Raw genomic sequence first — 20,643 nt, forward strand, 5'->3', positions numbered from 1 at the left:
AGCAATGTATGGTCAAAGTAATGATATATCAATGACCAAAATGTGACTATTCATTGCTGTATCCGCCACTGTTCACTCTAATGGTTCAGTCACACTAGAGTAAAAACAACCACTGTAGGGACTAGGAAAAAGAAAAAACCGGTGATTATCCTGTGATTGCAAACAGCCAAATTAGTTGCGGTGACCCTAAAACTCTGACCATTTTGGATTGCAAAGCAATTCTAAAGGTCACCTTGAGGGAGGAAACCTGTCTCCAACCAACTGCGGTCCATTGTTGACTAACTCCAACCACTCTCAAACACACAGGCGAAGGTAAGTGCAAATAACTGCCTTCTAATTTATAAATGCAAACAGATTGCAAAAATCAATATGAATCAGTCTGTGCCAATGAGTGCAACTCATCTGTGATGTGTCTCTTTGCAGTAGTGTTCTTGACTCAACTGGTTGCCAACTGTATTCAGGTTCTATTCCTATATAAAATCCAGGTTACTGAGCACCTGTGTCATTTGACAGTTAAATCACAGTCCTGAAATAACTGTCACTTTTTGAGGTGGATTTTATGAATTACTGTTTCAAAACTCTAAGATTCTTCCAATACTTTATACTGTGCAATTTTTGTGTATGTAAACGTCACCAACAACACAACACAGATTGCATATAATTGCCAACTTGACCCCATTCAACAGCAAACAGATAGCAGATGGACTCCATCTTATTGCTGTTTTATCACTGCTCTGAAACACTGAAGTCGTTTTGAATTTAAAAAAAAAAAAAAAAAACGGTTACAGTTTTGATCTCTACTTGTGCCATAGTCTCCAACCACAGTTTTCCCTAGTTAGACTGTAGTATTAAAAAAGGGACCATAATTTACTTAACAAATGGATATATAAGCAAATATCAAAAGTCAGTAGAATATAAATATCACACTGTATTCATTAATACTTGACATGACCAATTAAGACAAAAAACTCTTCAAGAAAGTGTTTAGTTAGATTACAAGTAAAGCGAAGCCTCATATAACCAAGCTACTTAAAAATATTTATAACACTATAGGAAATGTAGGGAGGATTTTTCTGGCTTACATGTATTTGGGATTGCACCAAAAATGACCTAATCCAGAGAAAAAAAATGAAAAAGAACAACACGGAGAGACTGAGTTTTTCAAAACTGACAATCACGGGTTCACCACTTTAAAGCAGTTAACAGTTAAACTCGGAATAATATTTATCATCACTATCAAATTGGAAAAGAAGGTACTTCTATCATATATTTTGAACTATAAGTGTTGTATCATCTGGGCTAAAGAAGCACCATCAGGTTTGTTATTACTGCACATCCATGATGGTATGAGTGAGGATTAGAGCACATTGCAAAGTTGATTTGTGACTAGTTCATTCTGTTAAAGCACCATTAATGTTGAATATATCTGTATGGATCTGCTAGAGCAACATATGCTCTTATCCAGTGTCCTTTTCAACCAAGACTAAGGAAGATAATGACAAACCACAATGATTATGCAATGCAATAGCATGGCTCTATGATAAAAGTTTAGGAGTTAGCCTTGAAGCTGAAACAGTTGAAATTCATTTTTGCTTTCAAAACTAAAGAAACTGGTCTCTGCAGTTCACAGGCACAGAGGAAACAGACTGGTCATGTTGTTTTAGATTTAACATAAAAACAGGTCATCCTAAAACTCCACTGTAAATTCTGCAAAGAAAATTAAAGCAACTGCTCATTTAAGGCATTGAGATTACTTATTTAAAACTGTTATCGTGCCAGTTAAATGCCTAATGAAACCATCAGAATCATCATTTAACCAGCTTAACCAGTTAATAAAGTACAGAGAATGCAAAAATTAGAACCATATTTGCATAACAACCCACATACTGACAATACAGGCCAATTACTCTAAGAGTACTTCATTCTCCCACTCTCCCTATTCTGTTACTGTCATTGTCACCAATAACCGAGGTCACTTAACAACCTGCTGAAGTATATTTCTCAGTAAAGAGCATGGATGGCACACAACACAAGCTTTCACAGAAAACAATGTGTGTTTTTCTTTTCTTCTCGTGGTTTGAGTTCACCAGTGGAAAATTAAACAAGGTTCTGTTTGTTTTGATAAATGTCGCCCAGCTCAAGGCTAGCATTTCTTTACGCCTCATAAAAATAAACAGGATCTTGTAAAAATGTTGGACAAGTATCTTATAGAAAGATTCGGTCATCTGGACAGCCAAAGCCAACTGAATGTAACTTACTTTCCTTATACAAGAAAAAAGAAACATAAAAACCTCAAACACACACACAGACAGCTAGAAGAATGGTTACCTAGCCAGCTGTTGCAGCAGGCAGACTAGTGATGAAGCTCTCGCTCGCTGCAGCTCATCCAGCTGCAGTTCCTGATAGAGCAGATGGAGGACATAGAAGAGTGCAGGGATGTGAGGGAACAGAGGAGCTGAACTGTCCAACTTCAGAGATGGACTGGGGGGAGAAGAAGCCTAGGACATTCAGTGGCAAAAAGAAAGAGCAGAAACATTAAATTAAAGGGGGAACAGGTTAAACAGGATGTAACAGGAGATTTTGTAATTGCCTGGAGATATAACAGCAAACTTATACTGACATGACATCGTGCAAAAACAATCAGGAAGACTACAAGTAAATGCATGCCAATGTCTTTTGCTCTTCTTTGCCAGAATTGTCCCCACAGTTAAGGTGAGCTCCAGCAGCCCTTCAATAACACCAAATGAAATTCGGTGTTATGTTCTTTGCACAATTTTTTACTTACTGTGGTTTTCCTTTAACCAAATTAAAGGTGGTATAGTTGCAGTGTTGAGCTCCCTTTTCTAATAATATTTCATGTTTCAACTATTTTGTCCACAACAATAATCACAAAAAAGGAATATAGGCTAAATAACAGAAAGCACCTCTGTGTATAAAGCAATACAAATCAGCAGTGCTATGAAAACAGAATCAAGGAGACTCAAAAGAAGGTCAGTCAAATCAACATGACTACAGTTTGCTAGTTCACAAAAGTCTGCAGGCATACTGAATATACCTACAATCAGTGTGCTGGGAATCTCTCATTGTTTTATCAGGAAATTTGAATGAGGAAAAAAAATAAGGTGGTGATGGAAGAAGAAGAAGTATGGTTGATTACACCTCTATTTGTGAGCATTAACTCTTATTCCAACAAATCATACCCATAATGTCTAAGCCCAAATACACCAACAAACAAACAGAATCAAAGAACATGCAGTATATGGATTCACCCAGTGTTTGGTACATACAGTGCACAGGCCTTCAGTTTCTGAAGTGACTGTACTATTGCCACTGGCATCCAGTGAAGTGGCAACGGGCAAGAAATTCATCTGACGGTGGTAATGGGACCCCATCAAGTAGTCCCAGTCCTACAGGGAGAGGAAACAAAGATAAACACCAGTCAAAAAGATAGCTTTTAAAACCAGAGACCAAAACATCAAATACAGTCAGTAAAATGTTATGTGAACTGCAAAATGATCTTTGAGACATTTCTGTGCATTTGGTCACTTGACAAGACAGACCGCATTTTGGTCCAACTCATGGCTCTCCATTGTTTATAATTTGATTGGTAAGGGGATGCAGATCGTTAGCAAAATAGAAACAATAATATGAATGATGAATGAGTTTGGAGAAAAAAGGGAGAGGCATGCAATTCAAAGAACATCATCCCTATACTGAAACACAGTGGTGGGAGTATTATGGAACTGGAACTGGGAATTTCATCAATTTAGTTTTGAAAGAAAACTTCAAGCAGCAGCAAACTGGGTCTGGATTGTCAGTTCGTCTGCCAACACAACGATGACCCAAAATATGAAGCACTAGATTTTAAAGACCAAAATGATGTTACAGCACAAAGCCCTGATCCTACTGAAAATGTGTGAGGTGAACTGAAGACAAAGGTCGAGTCTATCATCGGGGGGCTTATACTTTTCAGTTTGATTTTGTTTTTCGTGAAATAATTGTGTTTCTGTGGGCAAACTAAAATAATTTAGGTATCCAAATTAAAAATTGGGATGTTTGGAAAAAGCTATGCTGAACATACCTTGCTCTGACTTGGGAAAACCTTCAGAAATGAAATAATTCTAACAATTCTGCCCTCATCTTTACATCTTTGATGCAGCATGAAGACAACAGAGGTAAGAAGCTGACACTGTCGTCCAGTCTAATGTGACTCACACATTTCTTCAGGTCACACACACACACACTACAGCCTAAGCCTCCAGCTAACTGACATTTTCCAACCATATTTTGCTCTAATGAGAACACATTACTTAAGAAGCCAACCAATAATTAGGAATATTTAAAGAAGACTGTGGAGGGGCCATTTCAAGGGTTAAGACTTGGGTTTCAGATTTAGGGTTACAGCAAGGGGAAAGGGAACACATTGTGCCAATGTGAATCTCCTCAATGACAAAAGCACAAATATGTGTAACTATGTTTAGGATTGTAGGACAGATTACAGTCCCCCCCCACTGCCCTCCTCCTAAGAGTAAACTGGGATTTCCCATCACACAGAGTTCTCCATGACTGTACTGGTTTACTTCTGGTTGCTTCTTTTTTTTTCTTTTTTTTACTAAAATGTATTTTTAAAATCTTTAGGTTAAAGGCTTTATTATGTCCTTAAAACTTATAAACACAATAGCAAAAGTAAACAGCAAACAAGCTAAAATGAAAATAGCTGAAACTGTTTCAAAACAACAGTTTCTAAAGCATGAATTTGACCTTTAAAATTACTGTTTAATATAAGAAAGAAAAAGAAATTTTTTTACACTATTTTAGATCATTAATTTAACCAGGGAACTCTTACAGAGAAACAAGAAATTATTTTTCCAGGAAATTCTGGCCAAGGGGCCACCACAAGCAGTATATAGAACAAATGTAACTTTAGTAACTGAGAAAATTAAGACATGGAAAGAAGTCAAGGGATGTTTCATGAGACTAGAAATCATTAGTGATATATATTACTTTCTAAAATCTGCAATTTGGGGGATTCAAAAGTATATAAGTATAATATAAGTATATTCAAGAGTATTGAAGCACTTTCTTTTTGCTGTGTTTTCTTTTATAACACTTGTTTCACTGTCTCACTATGTGAGACAACCCTTGCATGCATAATTGATTGTTAAGGGATTATAAGTCTACAAGCTGTAATCAAGCTTGATAATTGTGCTCTAAAACATCACAACAGCTCACACTTAAGTAACACACCTCATCAGAACCTCCATCGGAGGGACGAGCCTTCTTGGCTGCAATCACTGGAGAGAGAGGCATTTCAAAATGCAGCTGTGAAAGTAGGAAGGAGGACAGGGAGCAAGGTCAAGACATGCAAATTACAGTTTAAAGCCACAATAGGATTTTTCTAGTCAAGAATTCAAAAAAAAAAAAAAAAAAAAAAAATAGTTCAAAGCAGACCAGGCTTTTGGCTGCCAAGAATCATTTTGTATTAATGTACAAGATTTTTACTGAAAGTTTCATTTTTAAATCTACTCAGTATGACTGCAAATGTCATTAATTATGAAACAAATTGGAAAGCCATTTCTACAATACATTAACTGGAAATTACAATTACAGTTTAAAAAACAAAATACAAATGCTGACTCACATTTCGTGTCCAGGTCAGGCGCTCAGTGTTGTAGCCCATCAGTGTCATGAAGCAGGTGACAAACAGGCTCCACTCTGTGTGGGCACTGGGACCTCCAGGTGCATTGTAGATGTTATACCATTTCACCAAAACCTGTTGCATTTAAAGAATTTAGCAAAACTAAATGAAAATAAAGAGTATATCTGCATGTTTGTGTGAAAATAAAGCCCTGAAAAACATAATTTTGTCATTCAGCCTCTTACTCTACCTAATGAGATCCTATACAATTTCTGCCAAAGCCTAATGAGGCTGTTATTGTATACATTTCCTTCTTTGTTTTTCCTTCTTGATTAGTTGGAGACAGTTAGTTGGTCAACTCTGATGTCATACTCTGTACACTAACCACGACTGAGTAACATTTAAATAAACATGATGGAGAGCTTACGCTCTAAAGGTTTCAGTGCTTATAAATAGCACAGCTTGAGGTTACCTTTCCTGAGTATAAAATTTCCTACACAATATTATACACAAGTCCCAGATTCAGACCATCCTTCTTGATGTCTGGATTTGGATTAAATTGCAAATACATTTACTTAAGACCATCAACACAAGTTTTCCCAATTTTTTGCCCTTCATTTCAGTTTGAAATGCATTTGTGAACATACGATGGCCAAATTCAATTATGTGAAACCTTTCCCAAAAAATTAAATCATGGGTAAAGATCCAGATCCAGACTGACCAATCACAGGTAGAATTTTCATGCAAACCCATCAATAGTTTTTTGAGTAATCATCTGAACGAACACGTACGCACGCACGCGCGCACACACCTCCTTGGTAGAGTTAATAATGCACTGAATTAAAATTATTGGCAGACTGGTTAAGTTGTTATTCTGAATCTTTGCTTGTCTGCGCACAATGTCAAGTTTTTAACTAATACATAATTTGTAACTGAAATTCCACATGTTCACTTCCACCAACCTTCATAGCAGCTTCCTTAGGCAGGATAAAACGAATTGCCTCAAGGCACTTTCTCACTGAAATACACGAAGGGGAACAAGGGAAATAGCAAAAGTGTCACAGTTCATGGTAGTTAGGTGTGAAATTCACAATCATATGAGGCAATTCAGAAAACACACATTTACTAACATTTTTTCTATATAATGGATGGAATTAGATAACCATTGTACAGTTTTATTAGTTATATTACGTTTAAGAATAATAATCATTAAGAATGTGAGAAAACAAAACATTAGTTTTTCTAAGATGCAATAATTTCAAAACAGGAAAAGATGAAATACATAAAAGGTTGCTGGTTGGATTCTCTCAGCTGTAGAAAATGGTGGAAATGTTATTGTAAAAGTGTTAAATTCAGTAAAACCACTGCCTGAATTCTAGGCTTAAAACTAGAGCTAAAACTTTCTAATACTTGTGCTACCAACCACAGACAAATGGAAGTTTAGAAACAAACACAAAAAAAGTGCAATACAATTATTTTTAACAGATTTTTTTTAATGAATCTCATCCTGATCTGACAATTTCCACCTATCATCCTCTACCTCCCAAAAAGAAAAATGGAAATTACAAACTAACTACCACAACAACAGTAATTAGCGCTACCATGTCTCCTAACAACTCTAGCCAATCAGATGCTTAATCAACATCACTGGGAATCTTAATTGGACACCCAGAGTTGGAAAGGTCAAGAAAGAGGTAGCTAAATGCCATTTCATTAGAGGAAGAAAGCCTTGTCTACAGGATCGATTACAAAATAATGGAGAGCAACATATGAACAAGACACAAAGGCAGGTACACAAGGCAGCAAGAGTGATACACACTGCTTAGTGACAATGAAGGCTTTAAAAATAAAAACGAACAAAAGCTAGAAGAGAAGGTTCATGGTCACAGTAGATCCACTAGTGGTAGACAACAGATGAAATCATCCAGCTGACCTCAAAGTTAATTGGTTAGAAAAAAAATATCTGTAATTTAGTTTAATTATTACAAAGTACATGGTCATCAGCTACTATGTGCTATTGGGAAATGAAATCATCGGGGAAATGAATAGGTCTGTCTGCTGTTATACCATAGAGTTTGTTTTACCAGCTGAGTGGTCTTTCCAGAAAAACAAACAGTAATTTTCCATTTCATGTGGAAAATCTTACATAAGAAAACGAAGCAGACAGAGCAGACAGTCAGAATCTTTGGAAAAGTTTGGAAGGTTTAAAGTTAAAAAAGGCATTTATTTTTTTAAGTTAATACCTTTGGATGATTATCTAAAAATGCTGATTAGATAATCAAAGGCTGTGGTACAACATAGCAAGAAAATATATATTATGCAAATCTGTTTGTTGGATCTTAAAAATGTTATTAAACCCCCCCCCCCCCCCCCCCGGCAGGTACTTTTAAACAACTGAAAGGATAATGACATTTCAGTAAAGCCAAAAGGTGAAAACCTTAACCAAAAAAAAAGAAAAAAAAGAAGTGGCAACAGTGGTTTTATCAGCAGTGGCAAAGATGCTGCCCCACATTTGTTTAGATAAAAGCTGCTAAAAGCTTTTAGTACTACCTGAAAAGAAGAAGATCCCTCCATTTTTATTCCCACTGTGAACTGATGTTAATGGTTTAGCAAAAGAACAGGCTTTTTAAAAACAGTGAAAACACCAAATAGATTTGTTGACTAATTTTTACATCAAGCCTGTGTAAGAGATTACACAATAAGAGCAGATGTGGATATCTGTGCTTCTGCACATCTAAAAACAACTGTGTCATCTTTCCAATTCACCTCAGCATAGCAGGCCATCTGTTTCCAGATATTTTATTACCAGAGGTTCAGACACACATTACATTTCGCTTTCAGTTCATACATGTACGACCTTTCCTTTCCATTTCCTGAAGTAGTTATGATGCACAACATCATTCTGTTAAGCCATATATAAAGATTTGAGCTACATCTATTATTTACAATAGATTTAACTATCCTCTTTAATAGATTAAAAAAAAATTAACAATTCTGGTGTTGTGAAAGTGTTTATCAGTGTAATGTTTTGTGCTTGCTGCCCATGTGTGTCTGCCTCATAATGGTCCTCAAGACATCAAGATTATATGTCACTGTGGACACGATGCAGAGAGGCTCTCAAACCTAATTAAAGGACCTCACCGCACTGACTAAGCGATCTGTGTGTGGTCTCACTTAAAATGTACACGCCAACATTGTCGGCTGCAATGTCAACTCTTAAATGTGTGAGAGCGTTTCTTTGATTTATTTTTTTAAAATGTATATATGTGTGACTCACCCAGGTCTGAAGTAGCAATCTCTGGGATAGAAATCCTCAGCATTGTGCCAATGCTTAGTTCCTGGAGAAATTGTGGAGACAGATTGTGCATACATTTAAATTATACTCTTTAAGTTCAATTTCACATCAATTTTATATCAGTGCAAAACAGCTGTTTGTGAGCACAAAACTGATAAAAGACCTCAACAGAGAAAGCCTGATTGCAAATCTCAGAAAAAAGAAACTGGTGTGTGCAATAACTCATTGTCTTCGGGTATACTAGACAGAAACACTAAACAACAGCAAATAACATTTAATTACATGCAGTCAGAAACTTCCTGGCTGCAACTTAAGCTGATTAAACTTTCAAGCACTACTCCAATCACTGATGTCACATCAGGCGTTCTTACAGCATTTTGTCAAAAGTGCAACACACATGAAATTTTCAACCCATAACTTGAAACAAAATGCTTCGAAATATTTCAAATAAAGATTCCTGTATTGATTTGTCATAAAATAAGTAGTCTGATCTTCATCTATAATTAATCTCTGCCTGTACATCCTGTAAAGATCACACCATAAGTAAAACTTGCTAACACCTTTGTTCATGTGTTCATTATAAGAAAAAGATTGAAAAAGGAAAGTTTTGAAGGACAGAATAGAAAGTAACCATTAAAAACATAATTACAAAACATCCCATGTTTGCAAAAGACAAAATGGAGGTTTAACAAAACTTCTTTGCTTTGTTGTTAGGCAAGCTAAACCTGGACCTTCGGTGAAAATTAACAATGTTGAGTTTAGAAGTGAAGAAAAAAATAAATAAATTTAAAAAAAAAAAAGCACTGCACAACAACACCTAAACGTCTACGCAACTCCGAAGAATGGTTTAGTTGTGTTAGGGATGCCTTGAGTCTTTGTTAAAAGAACGATGAATTCTAAATTGTATTCTTTATGCCGGGTCAAGGCATTTCTGGTGTCCAATTCTGGTGTGACTGTGAATGTGAATGAGGACTGTCTCTCTCTATTAGCCTTGTGATGGACTGGCGACCTTCCTAGGGTGTACCTCAGGTGGATTTCAGGGCCTTTGTGACCTGAAACTTGGGAGAGTTGGTGGTGTTGGTGATGCAACAAGACAATGACCTAAAGCACACCAGTAAGTCAACAACAGAATAACAGAATTTTTTAAAACGTGCGTTGAAATGGTCAAGTCAAAAGAGTCCCGTCTTCAACCAAATGACTTCCTCTCTCTGCTGGGTTTAATCAAGACATCCCAGAAATACTGATGAACTGAAACAGTTACATGAACACTCCAACAATTCTTCCTGTTGATGTGCAAGTCTAAGAAGCAGCTTCTAGATGCTAAAGAAAACTCAACAAGATATAAATTATAGGGTTCACTTAATATTTCATGATTGCTTGCACTCGTTTTACTTTTCTTCATTTTTTCATTATGTGTTTTATCCAATTGTAAAGTGTCCTTGGGTGTCTTGAATTATTATTACTATATTATTATTGCTATACTTTACGAGTAATCAGTTCACAAGTTGCAGTAATTCCGAGCATTTCCTGTCCTGCAATTATGTATACAGCAGCATTTTTCTGTTGCAGCAAGTTATATCCAATTATTCTACCAGCTGCATCACAGCTAATATCATCAGCTGAAAAGAAAAATAACCAAATCAGTCACTGAGAGCATGCAACTTTCACATTTTCACCAGGATTATAACTGTATATTTCCAATTATTTTGAATAGCTGTGCTCTAGATGGAAAAACAGACCAAAACCTCTCATCACATTTTCTCCAGCAGGTTTTGTCCTGTTCTTGTCATTTTTTCATGAAAGAAACCCTGATGTGAAACTCAACAGGAGCAGGAGGTTTGAAAAGTCCAGTGCGCCGCATTAGGAACAATTAGTCTCTGGATTGACATATTGAGGTCTCAAACAGAAATTCAATGAGCAAAGTCAAAAGAGCAGCAGCCTGCAGACAGAAAGCTTTCTGATGATGTATAAGAGAAAGAAACAGTGATGTTTGGCTGGTGTGTAACTTAGAGAATAATGTAAAGTCCTGGAGCTGAAGAGAGTGTCTAGACCAAGTCTGACAGGATTAACCCAAGAGGCAGAAACACGAACAACGTTGCTTTTGTAACCGTCATTCACAAATATGAATGTGCCTGAATCACTTGTGCAGACACAGATAGACATGAGAAACAAGAAACAACACCTTAAGGGAGAGTCTCACTATGTTGTCGTGGTGCAGTAGCAGTCAGTCCAAATTTCACTTGATGCGTTTTTACCCTCCACTGCACTGACAGCTGACAACCATCTTTTGGCAGTTTGTATCCGAAAAGTCCCCTTCTAATAATCAGCTCTGTATATGTCATTAAACTCAGATGAGTTAAAAAATTAGGACACCAAACATTAATTTGAACTTGTGTTTTGTTTTGGCTTTGATTTGATTACATCATCTGTTTCTTGTACTGACTGTGAGTGTGTGGATGACCGATCATCTGAGTTAATTCCCCATGATTACAAAACACACGTTTTACCTATTGTTGAGGGAAAAAAAGGGATCAATGCCATCTATGTTAAACACAGAAAACCTACCAGAGTCACCCGGTTGCAGACAGGATCACGTAAGGCATTGATGTAGGGTGTGGCTGGCTGAAATGTGTAATCCTCCAAAAAGGAAGCATCATGGTGTTTAATGTTTGGACCCCTTAGCCCTGTCACTGGTGAAGGCATGGCATCCTGAAGAGAGGTGTTAAAATAGAGAGGTGAACCAAAGGAGTCAAATGTACCAGATATACAGTACACACTTAAAAAGCAAAGAAAAGTGCATTTACAATGCATGTTAATACCTCATCAAGTCTTTGGAGATGCCTACTGCCAGCGTTAGCAGGTGTGCTAACAGTTTCCACTGGAGTGCTGCGGTGAGGGAGGTGATTGGTCAGGCTGAAGGAGGGTGACAACAGTCCAGGCACAAACACCTTGCTGACCTAGGTGACAGCCAAGAAAGCAATCCCATGATTCATTACACCGTTAAATAAATAAATAAATAAATAAATCAAAAAATCTGAGAACTCAATTGTCATCTACAGGAAGCAAAGGCAGCTGTGCTTACCCTGGTGATTCCTGTATAGAGAACCAAACTACCACAGGCCTCCAGAACTAGCATGGCATCTATACTCTGAGGAGCAAAGTTTCATTGTCAGAAACACGTTGAATGTTACTCCAAAAAAACCAAACAAACAAACAAAAAAAAACCTGCTGTAATTTCCCCAACTGTCAACAACTTAATACAAAGAAAATTATCAAATATTCACACAAGATGCTAGAACCTGTAAATGTGCATACTTAAAAAAAATAACTTAAAAGTTGAAATGATAATGAATAAACATAAATCACTGGTTTCTGCTCCAAAATTCAAGCATCCAACTCCATAGTTTTCCTGGGTGACCTCAGGTCACATGGTAGTTTTACCATCCAGACGATGGAGAAAACTAAACGTTTCAGGAAAGAATGACCAACCTGATCTAAACTAGAAAAAACATTTTGCTATTAGACTTTTTTGATAGGCATGGACTGGACATAACCACCACTATGATAAATAATTACAGTTTTATTTTTAAAGTTTTAATTACAGTTTTTCACAAAATCCTTTGCGAAACAGATTTATCTCATGTATATACACACATTAGTTCCTGTAGGTAGCAAGGAAAACCTTAATTATATCTTGCAAAACTTGTAATCATCCGGATAAGATTTAAAAAAAATAAAAATAAAAAATAAAAATACAGGAAGGCCTCCTACACAATGTTTACAGCCTGCTAAGGGCTATTTTCAGCACAGTACAGCACCATAAACTTCATACAGACTCTTGACTCTAATGAATACCGTTTTCCCCCGTTTTAACTTTTGCGCTTTCCCTTTCAACTCTCCATGATAGAATTTTATAATGCACCTGCAGAGGCTCCGCATCTTTAGCAGGGATGGTTGTGACAGAGGGGAAGATGAGCTGTGACGTATCATTGCTCTCAATAAACTTCACACATCTGCAGAAAATAAAATGATCATGAAAAAAAAAAAAGTTAACTTGTGAACTCACATTTCACAACAAATTAAGGTGGACAAAGATGTGTGTATGTTTGTTTACCTGAGCTGTTGGTGAGATTCCACCAGGAAACACAAGTAATGATTCTCACAGAGATCAGAGGTCAGGAATACTTTAGATGCCTGGCTGCTCATTTCCCTGTAAATGGTAAAAAGAGATGCTAACTGATGTCAAACAGCAGAATTTGCTAAATTGGAACAGCCTAAAGCAACAGAAAGAACTGTATTACATAGAATACAAATGATGTCTTTAAAAAAAAAAAAAAAAAAAAAAGTTGTGTATTATGCAAACACAAAGAACAAGTTGCTCACAAACTTTGATCTAAAGGCTAATGAACAACTTTGCAAGACCATTCAAGCTTTCATTGCTTATTGTTTTTTCCTTTACTGATTAAAATAGTCTCACATTTACAATACGACAAAAGAGTTACAGGCTTAAAAGCAATTTTTACATTTTTAAGAGCGACCTTTGAGCTAAAACTAGTCAAAAGCTTTGAAGTTAGATTTCAATGCTGCCAATTACCTGTTGGAGCCAGCAGTTACCGCCTCACTCCATAGCTGCTCCATGCAGAGGTCAGGTATGATAGGTTCCATCTCTGGGACCAACACTGTCTCATTGATAGTACTGTTGGGAGATGCTAACAAGCCATGGTGCCCCCTGGGGGATGAGCTGTGCAAAGACGTGTTGAAACGAGCCACACCTGAAAAGGATGGAGCTGCCATGCCTGGAGAGTGGGCACGGCTGAGACAGGAGGACAGGGGATAAGCATTTTTCAGTTTTTACCTATTATGGGTATGGTCCTCATTGGCTAGGTTAACCTCACCTGAGGGCGGCCATGTTGGATATACTCGGAGAATGAACTCGAGAGTGAGTTCCTGGTGAGGATGTGACAATCCTGCTCTGGTGGCTGTGCAAAGCACTGTAGTGGAGGGGAGAGCTGGAACCAACAGCACTGCAGGAAGAAAAACAGTAACCAGGTCAGATGCTGACGTTTTGGTCTCTAAGTTTATAACTTGTAATTATTTTTAAGGCAATATAATCCATTAAGTATCACTTTATTGTTCAGTCTGTATGACACAGCAGCAACCCCAATAACTGAGGAGCTGTCTTTAGACAGTGGGACTTTTGCTTTACTCAGAAATGTAACAAGACGCTAACTAATTCCTGCCCGTCAGTACCTTGTTCCAGTCCCAAGACCATGCCCACTTGGACCAGTGCCACCAGGGGAGTCATGACGGGAGACATTCCGCAAATGAGAAGTGAGAAAGCCTGAAGCCATCAGACCCAACGGTGTCCCAACCGGTTCTGCCGGACACCGCAGGACTGTAGAGCGCTCCTGACAGGGTTAAAAGGCTTTAGTTTAGGAAGAACTTAGTTGGTTTTAGTGTCTTTGTGTGTATTTATGATCACTCACATCATGTGTGACTTTGCGCAGAGTCCAGACAGAGTGTATTCCTTGAACTGTGTCATATGATACAACTATAGACGGCTGACAGCAGGTGAACACTATCTTCATGGCCGAGTCAGACACATACTGCACACGGGAGCCTTCAAACAGGCCTGGAAAAAAGAATACGCACAAATTCAGGAAAAATATGAAATACGTTCACAAGATCTCATTCTGAGAAGATCAGTGTCTCATACCTGCAGGTTTACACACAACTGGTGCGATCTCATCTAGAGGATGCAGCATGCTGAAAACTGTGGGCAGAGGTTCCCTGTATGGGGTGGAATAAGAGCTCAATCCCTCGTTTATATACTTTATGTTTGTGTATGTAGGTCAGTGTAGAAATGTCTGTCACTACATTATTTCACATGGATGCACTGATTAATCGAAACATGTGTCATGTAGAATAGAATGCCTTTATTGTCACTATACAGTTGTACAATGAGATACAATGAGATACAGAGATACAGATGTACTTGTGAAGGCATGTGATTGCAAGTGCAGAGTGTGAGCACATACCCAGGGGGGCTGAAATGTGCATCATTTGCTGTGTTTTTACGTTCCATAAGAAGTCCAAACTTTGTTGCCCACACATTTGACACCTTGAAAAGAAAAGACAGTACAGACTCATGAAACATTTTTAACAGATGTCTGGTATCAACAATTTTTAAAAACACTGATGGCAGCCGATGGTACTCCCCAGCCTCCTAGTAGAAGTATGAATTTCCAAATTTTACATCGCCTTGTTCTCATGAGGTCAAGGTTTCTGAGATTCAAACTAGTACAAGATTTTTAGTAGATACACCGATGGTATAATTTTCAAAATCCTATGTGACTTCATTCTTAAGTTATTGCATTCACAAACTTGGGTGTCCATATAGCCCCCTTAAATGCTAAACCATTCAATATTTTGACCTGCATTTAAAACAATACAAAAAACTGCATTCTGTTTACACAGACCCATCCTGACCAGTAAATAATAAAATTCATAGTTAGGTTAAATTTTGTCCAACAATCATGAATAAAGTCTCTGTCAGATATTTATTTTAAGGCTAGAGGTGCCACTTGTTTTCTTTGCTTTCCTAGAGTAGTTTAATACAGCCTTATATAAATGAATATTGAAAAACTGACAATATTCACAAAACTTTGCATTTTACATCCCAGCTATTAAAATTCTTATTTAAAAAAATGGTTACTTGTACTATTTTTAAATTATCTTGAATAACTTTCTATTGAAACTAATACTAATGATATTCTCTGCCACTTAAAAACAGCACTGAAAGGTTAAGAAAAGTGCAACACCCTGAGAGCTTCAGTGTCAGGGACACCACAGCAGTGGGGATTCTTCCTGTCACAAAGGCTCTCACAAGGTGTTTCTTGCCTTTCTCACAACACCAACCCACGGTTTGCTTGCCCCTTTATTTAATTCAGTTATTTAGTAAGAGTGTATGTCCAACCTTTCCCGTAAGAAAATATCAAATGCTTTATCACGAATGCCTCAAGTTTAAAAAAACAAAACTCAAACGTTGAAAACACATCCTGAAATCAAATTATATTTTGTTGGTGTGCAACAGACTACTGAGTGAAAGACACTCGTAAATACACAAAGCTATGCACACACATAAACTCACACACACTTACTTCCCACTATCAGTGATGCAAATTTTCTATCATTACTGGTTAACCAGAAAATGGTTAACCAATAATGGTCTCTGAGAAATATCCCTAATCCAAACGTGGTGGGTTGTGTGGTTTTAGTTCAGCAGCGAGGTGGGGTAATGTTTCAGAGACTTATGCATCCACTAATCAAATTATCCTTTTATTCAGCAGTGTTCTGGAACATGGGAGACACACAAAGAAGCCTGCAGTTACTGCTGCATGTCAGCTTGCATCTGTGTTGAGGTGAAAGTTTAGGTAGTGGAGGTCCAACTGAGTCACACAGATTTAAAAGAATTTTGTGGCTCATGTGTAGACCCATCTCTTTCGCTGGATATAAACATTCCCCATTAATATTGCTTTATACCTCACCTGGAAGGGCAGTGGTGAGATGAAGTCTTTTCCAGTCATGGTGTGAACATTAACACAGCTACTCTGGACAATACACACTGTGAGCTCCACTTCTTCATCTGCAAAACATTAAAAACATTCTGTGTTTTGTTCATCAGGACTGCAATATGAATAAGCAAAAAACTGCACAAAAAGACACAGTACCATCATTCTTCTTGTGAGGAGCAGCAAAGTTGCACCACAAGGCCTGGAAATAATACAAAAAAAAAAAAAAAAAAAAAAACTGTTTCAAGTCTTAGAGCACAGAATCCTGACAATCATCGTGGGTGATATACAATCTATATAGTAAAGCAAAAGCCATACTGATTCCTGACAGAAAACAAGATGGTCCCTCATTTGCCCTTAGAAATGAGAATGGACAAGCACAATTATGAGAGACCATGTAGTACACAAAACAATTAGAAACAGACCTGCTGCACTGGGCTGTCAACAGTGAAGGCCTTATATACACTGGAAGCTTGAGCCCTACTACCCTGGCTCCAGACAACCACGTTTCCTGCTGCATAGAGTTCTTCTTCAAATTCCACATCTTCCTCTTTGACTCCCTTGCAGCCCTTCCTAAGCTGCCAAAATTCCTGTCATTCAAAACACATCAACACAAAAACCAAATCAAAACCACATTTGAGCTTAACAACACATTAAGTACTGCAGTGCAGCAGTGTTGTAACAATTGCACTGACTATATTAGTGTAAAAAAATAATTAAAGATTTAAAGTAATTAAAGATATGTTAATGAAAAAACAAATTTAAACGCTTTAGGTGTATTCTATTTACCATTTTCCTTCTTATATTTTTACTGTTTAATACACACCAGTTCCTCTGAAGAGCAGGTCAGGAGAACAATTCAGGCTATCCATTAAATAAGACTGTTAGATGGCCCACTCCTATTATGAAAAATTATAGATCATAATACTAGACACTCTCACCCTCTCTCTCTCCTGCAGACTGACTTCCTGCAGGGACCCCACCAGGCCAGCAGCACCATCTGATGCCCACAGCTCGGAGGCAGGCTGGAGCTCTCTGAGCTGCAGGTTGAAGGCGTTTGGATGGTTCCTGCAGTGCTCGCGGCCAAACGGGACAAATGACTGCAATTCCCCTGCGGCAATCATCGTGGCTGTCTCTTCATACACGACTTCCGACATGAGTTTCAGATATCAGCATTATTTCTGGGAAGAACAGAGTTTGAGGTATAAATAACAGTATTTAAAAGCAAGCAAGACCTTTTTTCAGACACAACTGAAGAGCATCACCAATTTGCGCCATACCAGTCCGTTTAGCTGTAGTATTCATATCAATTATTTAATACGATAAAAAATAAAGTATAGATCCTCGAGACAAGTTTACTGTAGTACTTAAGAACAAAGAGTTTCACATAAACTGTTCTCTTCTGTCATTTTCTCTTTATGACATTAATGATGACATCACTTTTATCAGTAGCTTATCTGTAAAGTACTGTGAATACCAGTGAGTATAAGATGAGGTGTAAATACACTTCCTCTGCGTAAATAACTTTAATTTACTTGACTGAAGGACAGATTGCATTACTGGTGGCTAAAAAATGTTCTCTATTAACACATCGACAACTTAGCTGGCTGAAGCAGGCTCACTGGACCTTTACTATTACTAAAACTATCCCGTTAGAGGGGTCAACATAGTAGGAGATAGAAATCTCATTAACAATTTCCACAGGACTTCCACGGTAGCAAGTTTCTGTTGACTTTGATAGACGCGACATGCTAGAAGTTAGCTGGAAGTTCTTACCTCAAAAACTCCCCCAAACAAAGTTCGGTACTCTACAGAAACTAAGACGCTGTAAATTACATAAATATACAACTTGACAGTCAGCTATGAGTCTGCATGCTGACACTAAACACCATTGAAACGGCCCGACTAGCATGCTAGCTATCGTTAGCTGCAGCTAGCTTTCAGCTTACAAGGAGACATTTAGCCGCTAACCTGATATTAAGGAATAGTCTGGCCCTTGTCGCGGAGTCCTTATCTTTCCTTTCAATGCGTCTCGCTTGAGCACAACGTTGTCACCCTACAAACATAAAAACAAGTGGCAAATTCCGTATTCGCCTATAGCAGGTTTTCAAATGAGCGCGGACATCTTTGCTGTCCCGACATCCCATTCCTCCACGAGTCAGCCAATCAGCAGCGAGGAGGCGATATGTTGACATCTGATAGGCTGCCTCCGTCAGAGCTATGGACACTGCTGTGAAAGACTGATGATCAGGATGTCTTATGTAAGTAATTCAGCCATAAATTAAAAATATAATATAATTAATATAAAATAGAATTTAAAAAATAAAATAATAGTATTTCTAGAAAATCTAGGTATATATAGATATATGAAGATGAAAAATAAATAAATAAAATGAAACTCAGTTGTTTATGTCTTTCTTTAGGGACATTTACTATTAGAGACCATTGGTAAATTTGCACTTGAGGCTTCCAGTAAGGTGAAAGCTGTCGGAAAGGAAAGCAAGAGGCTCAGAGATGTCGAGGATATAAATAATACTGCATAATACTACAAATATTATGTCTTGTAGCAATAAAATGTTTTTGAATATCTATTAAAGTTATTTAAAGCTGCAATTTGATTATGCATTATCCCCATATTTCTGCTGTTCAACCCTTCTATATGTGAGGGCCAGTCTATAAGAACAAATTGGGTTTAAAAGAAGGATGGCTTTAAAGAAAGATAATCTAAAATATTTTTAGACAGCGAATACATTTCACCAAGGTCTAATATATGATAGAACTGTGAATAATGCAAAGTCCCTCTGTTTAAATATACTGTGACCATAATAGTTCCACTGTAAGTGTTCCAGAGTGACTACAGTGGTTTGACAACAACCATGATTTTTGAGGATGAAATCCTTTGCACTTAAAATAATGAAATATTTATATTTAATTTCTTGTATGTTTATAATACGCTTAAAAATAACCATCAACAGTAACTGTTCTGACCTGGCTGACAGCTATTTCGGTTTATTGAACAGATCAGATGTATTTTTCAGTACTTAATTAATAATTACTTAATTAATTAATTAACTTTTTATTTGTATGCTAAATAAAATACATGAAACAAAATTGAAAAAAACATTGAAAATTATTTAAATTAGTTGATAACCAAAATGAGGTTTGGATGCAAAAACCGTCCACATCTCAAATAGTGATGTTTGACTTTCAGACTTTCAGACTTGATGACGATGTTAAACTTGGAGGATATTAATAAACAGAGCAGAGAAAATAACTGTCACCTCAATTAGGAGTAAATATGCTGATATTTAATGGGGGAAGTAGTGGGTGATTAACAGCATGTCTTCAAAGTCACACAGATATTTAGACTCAATATTCAAAGGAAACTGTCATTTTTATGTTACATTTAAAAGAATATCACATCTGTTTAAATGTTTAACTTCTTTTATTAATTTTCTAATCACATTTTGAACAACACATTTTGCTATGTTTGAAAAGCTATAGTTTACATCATTACTGTAGGTATTTGTAAGAAAAAAAACATTTAGGCCTACTCCAATATTATTAAGAGCAGTTATGTCATGAATTTCATCCTTCTGCCTCAAAGAAATCAAAGTCTGCACAACGTAGTCATGAGAAAATACACTGATGTAGGAAGCTGGGAGTGGCTCGGTGCTCATGGATGTGATGGATGTCGCACTGCAACAAGGTATGATCTGAATGAGTTAACTCTTCCAAATGATATCACTGCAGCTCACTGGGGAGTATGTGTCTGTCAGGGAAGGGAAGGCAGATAAATAAAGTGAGAGAATGTTATTCCATCTCTAACTAACAGCTGCTGTCTTTTCCCGGTCTATTGTGTATTTCACATAATTGCCTGAAAATAACACCAATTTTTGGCTCTAAATTGAATTCTCATCATCCTCTCCTGCATGCTTTCACTAACACTAAATGACTTCTGCCCCAAACTATTGCCTCATTCTGAGTATAATTGACTGATCTGTATCAGTGAATACTCTCCAGATGCTGATTGCAAAAAGAAAACATTAATTATACTGAAATAAAAACAAATACTGCCAAAAATCTTTTGCACTTCTCGGCATCTTCATATTTTCTACAGTTCTCTGTCCTGTCCAGTT

At 37.2% G+C, this 20,643-nt stretch overlaps 1 protein-coding gene across 1 annotated transcript in view; it reads right to left on the reverse strand.

The window, feature by feature from the left end:
• anapc1 (anaphase promoting complex subunit 1) overlaps positions 1-18,687 on the reverse strand; it is a 63,772-nt gene extending 45,085 nt beyond the window's left edge. The window contains exons 1-22 of the mRNA XM_086258972.1: positions 18,476-18,687; positions 17,446-17,685; positions 16,930-17,094; positions 16,664-16,706; positions 16,481-16,578; positions 14,972-15,054; positions 14,650-14,723; positions 14,420-14,565; positions 14,184-14,341; positions 13,829-13,957; positions 13,528-13,746; positions 13,048-13,143; positions 12,856-12,946; positions 12,016-12,081; positions 11,753-11,890; positions 11,499-11,642; positions 8,916-8,976; positions 6,601-6,656; positions 5,642-5,773; positions 5,248-5,322; positions 3,288-3,407; positions 2,329-2,498 (exon numbers count right to left, since the gene is read on the reverse strand). Of these exons, the coding sequence (XP_086115098.1) occupies positions 2,329-2,498; positions 3,288-3,407; positions 5,248-5,322; positions 5,642-5,773; positions 6,601-6,656; positions 8,916-8,976; positions 11,499-11,642; positions 11,753-11,890; positions 12,016-12,081; positions 12,856-12,946; positions 13,048-13,143; positions 13,528-13,746; positions 13,829-13,957; positions 14,184-14,341; positions 14,420-14,565; positions 14,650-14,723; positions 14,972-15,054; positions 16,481-16,578; positions 16,664-16,706; positions 16,930-17,094; positions 17,446-17,661 (2,480 nt within the window). The 5' untranslated portion in view covers positions 17,662-17,685; positions 18,476-18,687. The remainder of the gene's footprint in view (positions 1-2,328; positions 2,499-3,287; positions 3,408-5,247; positions 5,323-5,641; positions 5,774-6,600; positions 6,657-8,915; positions 8,977-11,498; positions 11,643-11,752; positions 11,891-12,015; positions 12,082-12,855; positions 12,947-13,047; positions 13,144-13,527; positions 13,747-13,828; positions 13,958-14,183; positions 14,342-14,419; positions 14,566-14,649; positions 14,724-14,971; positions 15,055-16,480; positions 16,579-16,663; positions 16,707-16,929; positions 17,095-17,445; positions 17,686-18,475) is intronic.
• Positions 18,688-20,643: the final 1,956 nt, after the last annotated feature.

This window comes from Aulonocara sp. 'chitande type north' Nkhata Bay, linkage group LG13 (assembly GCF_057382095.1).
Source record: "Aulonocara sp. 'chitande type north' Nkhata Bay isolate Kocher_YH1m ecotype deep benthic linkage group LG13, A_spYH_male_GT1.1, whole genome shotgun sequence".
Lineage (NCBI taxonomy): Eukaryota > Metazoa > Chordata > Actinopteri > Cichliformes > Cichlidae > Aulonocara > Aulonocara sp. 'chitande type north' Nkhata Bay.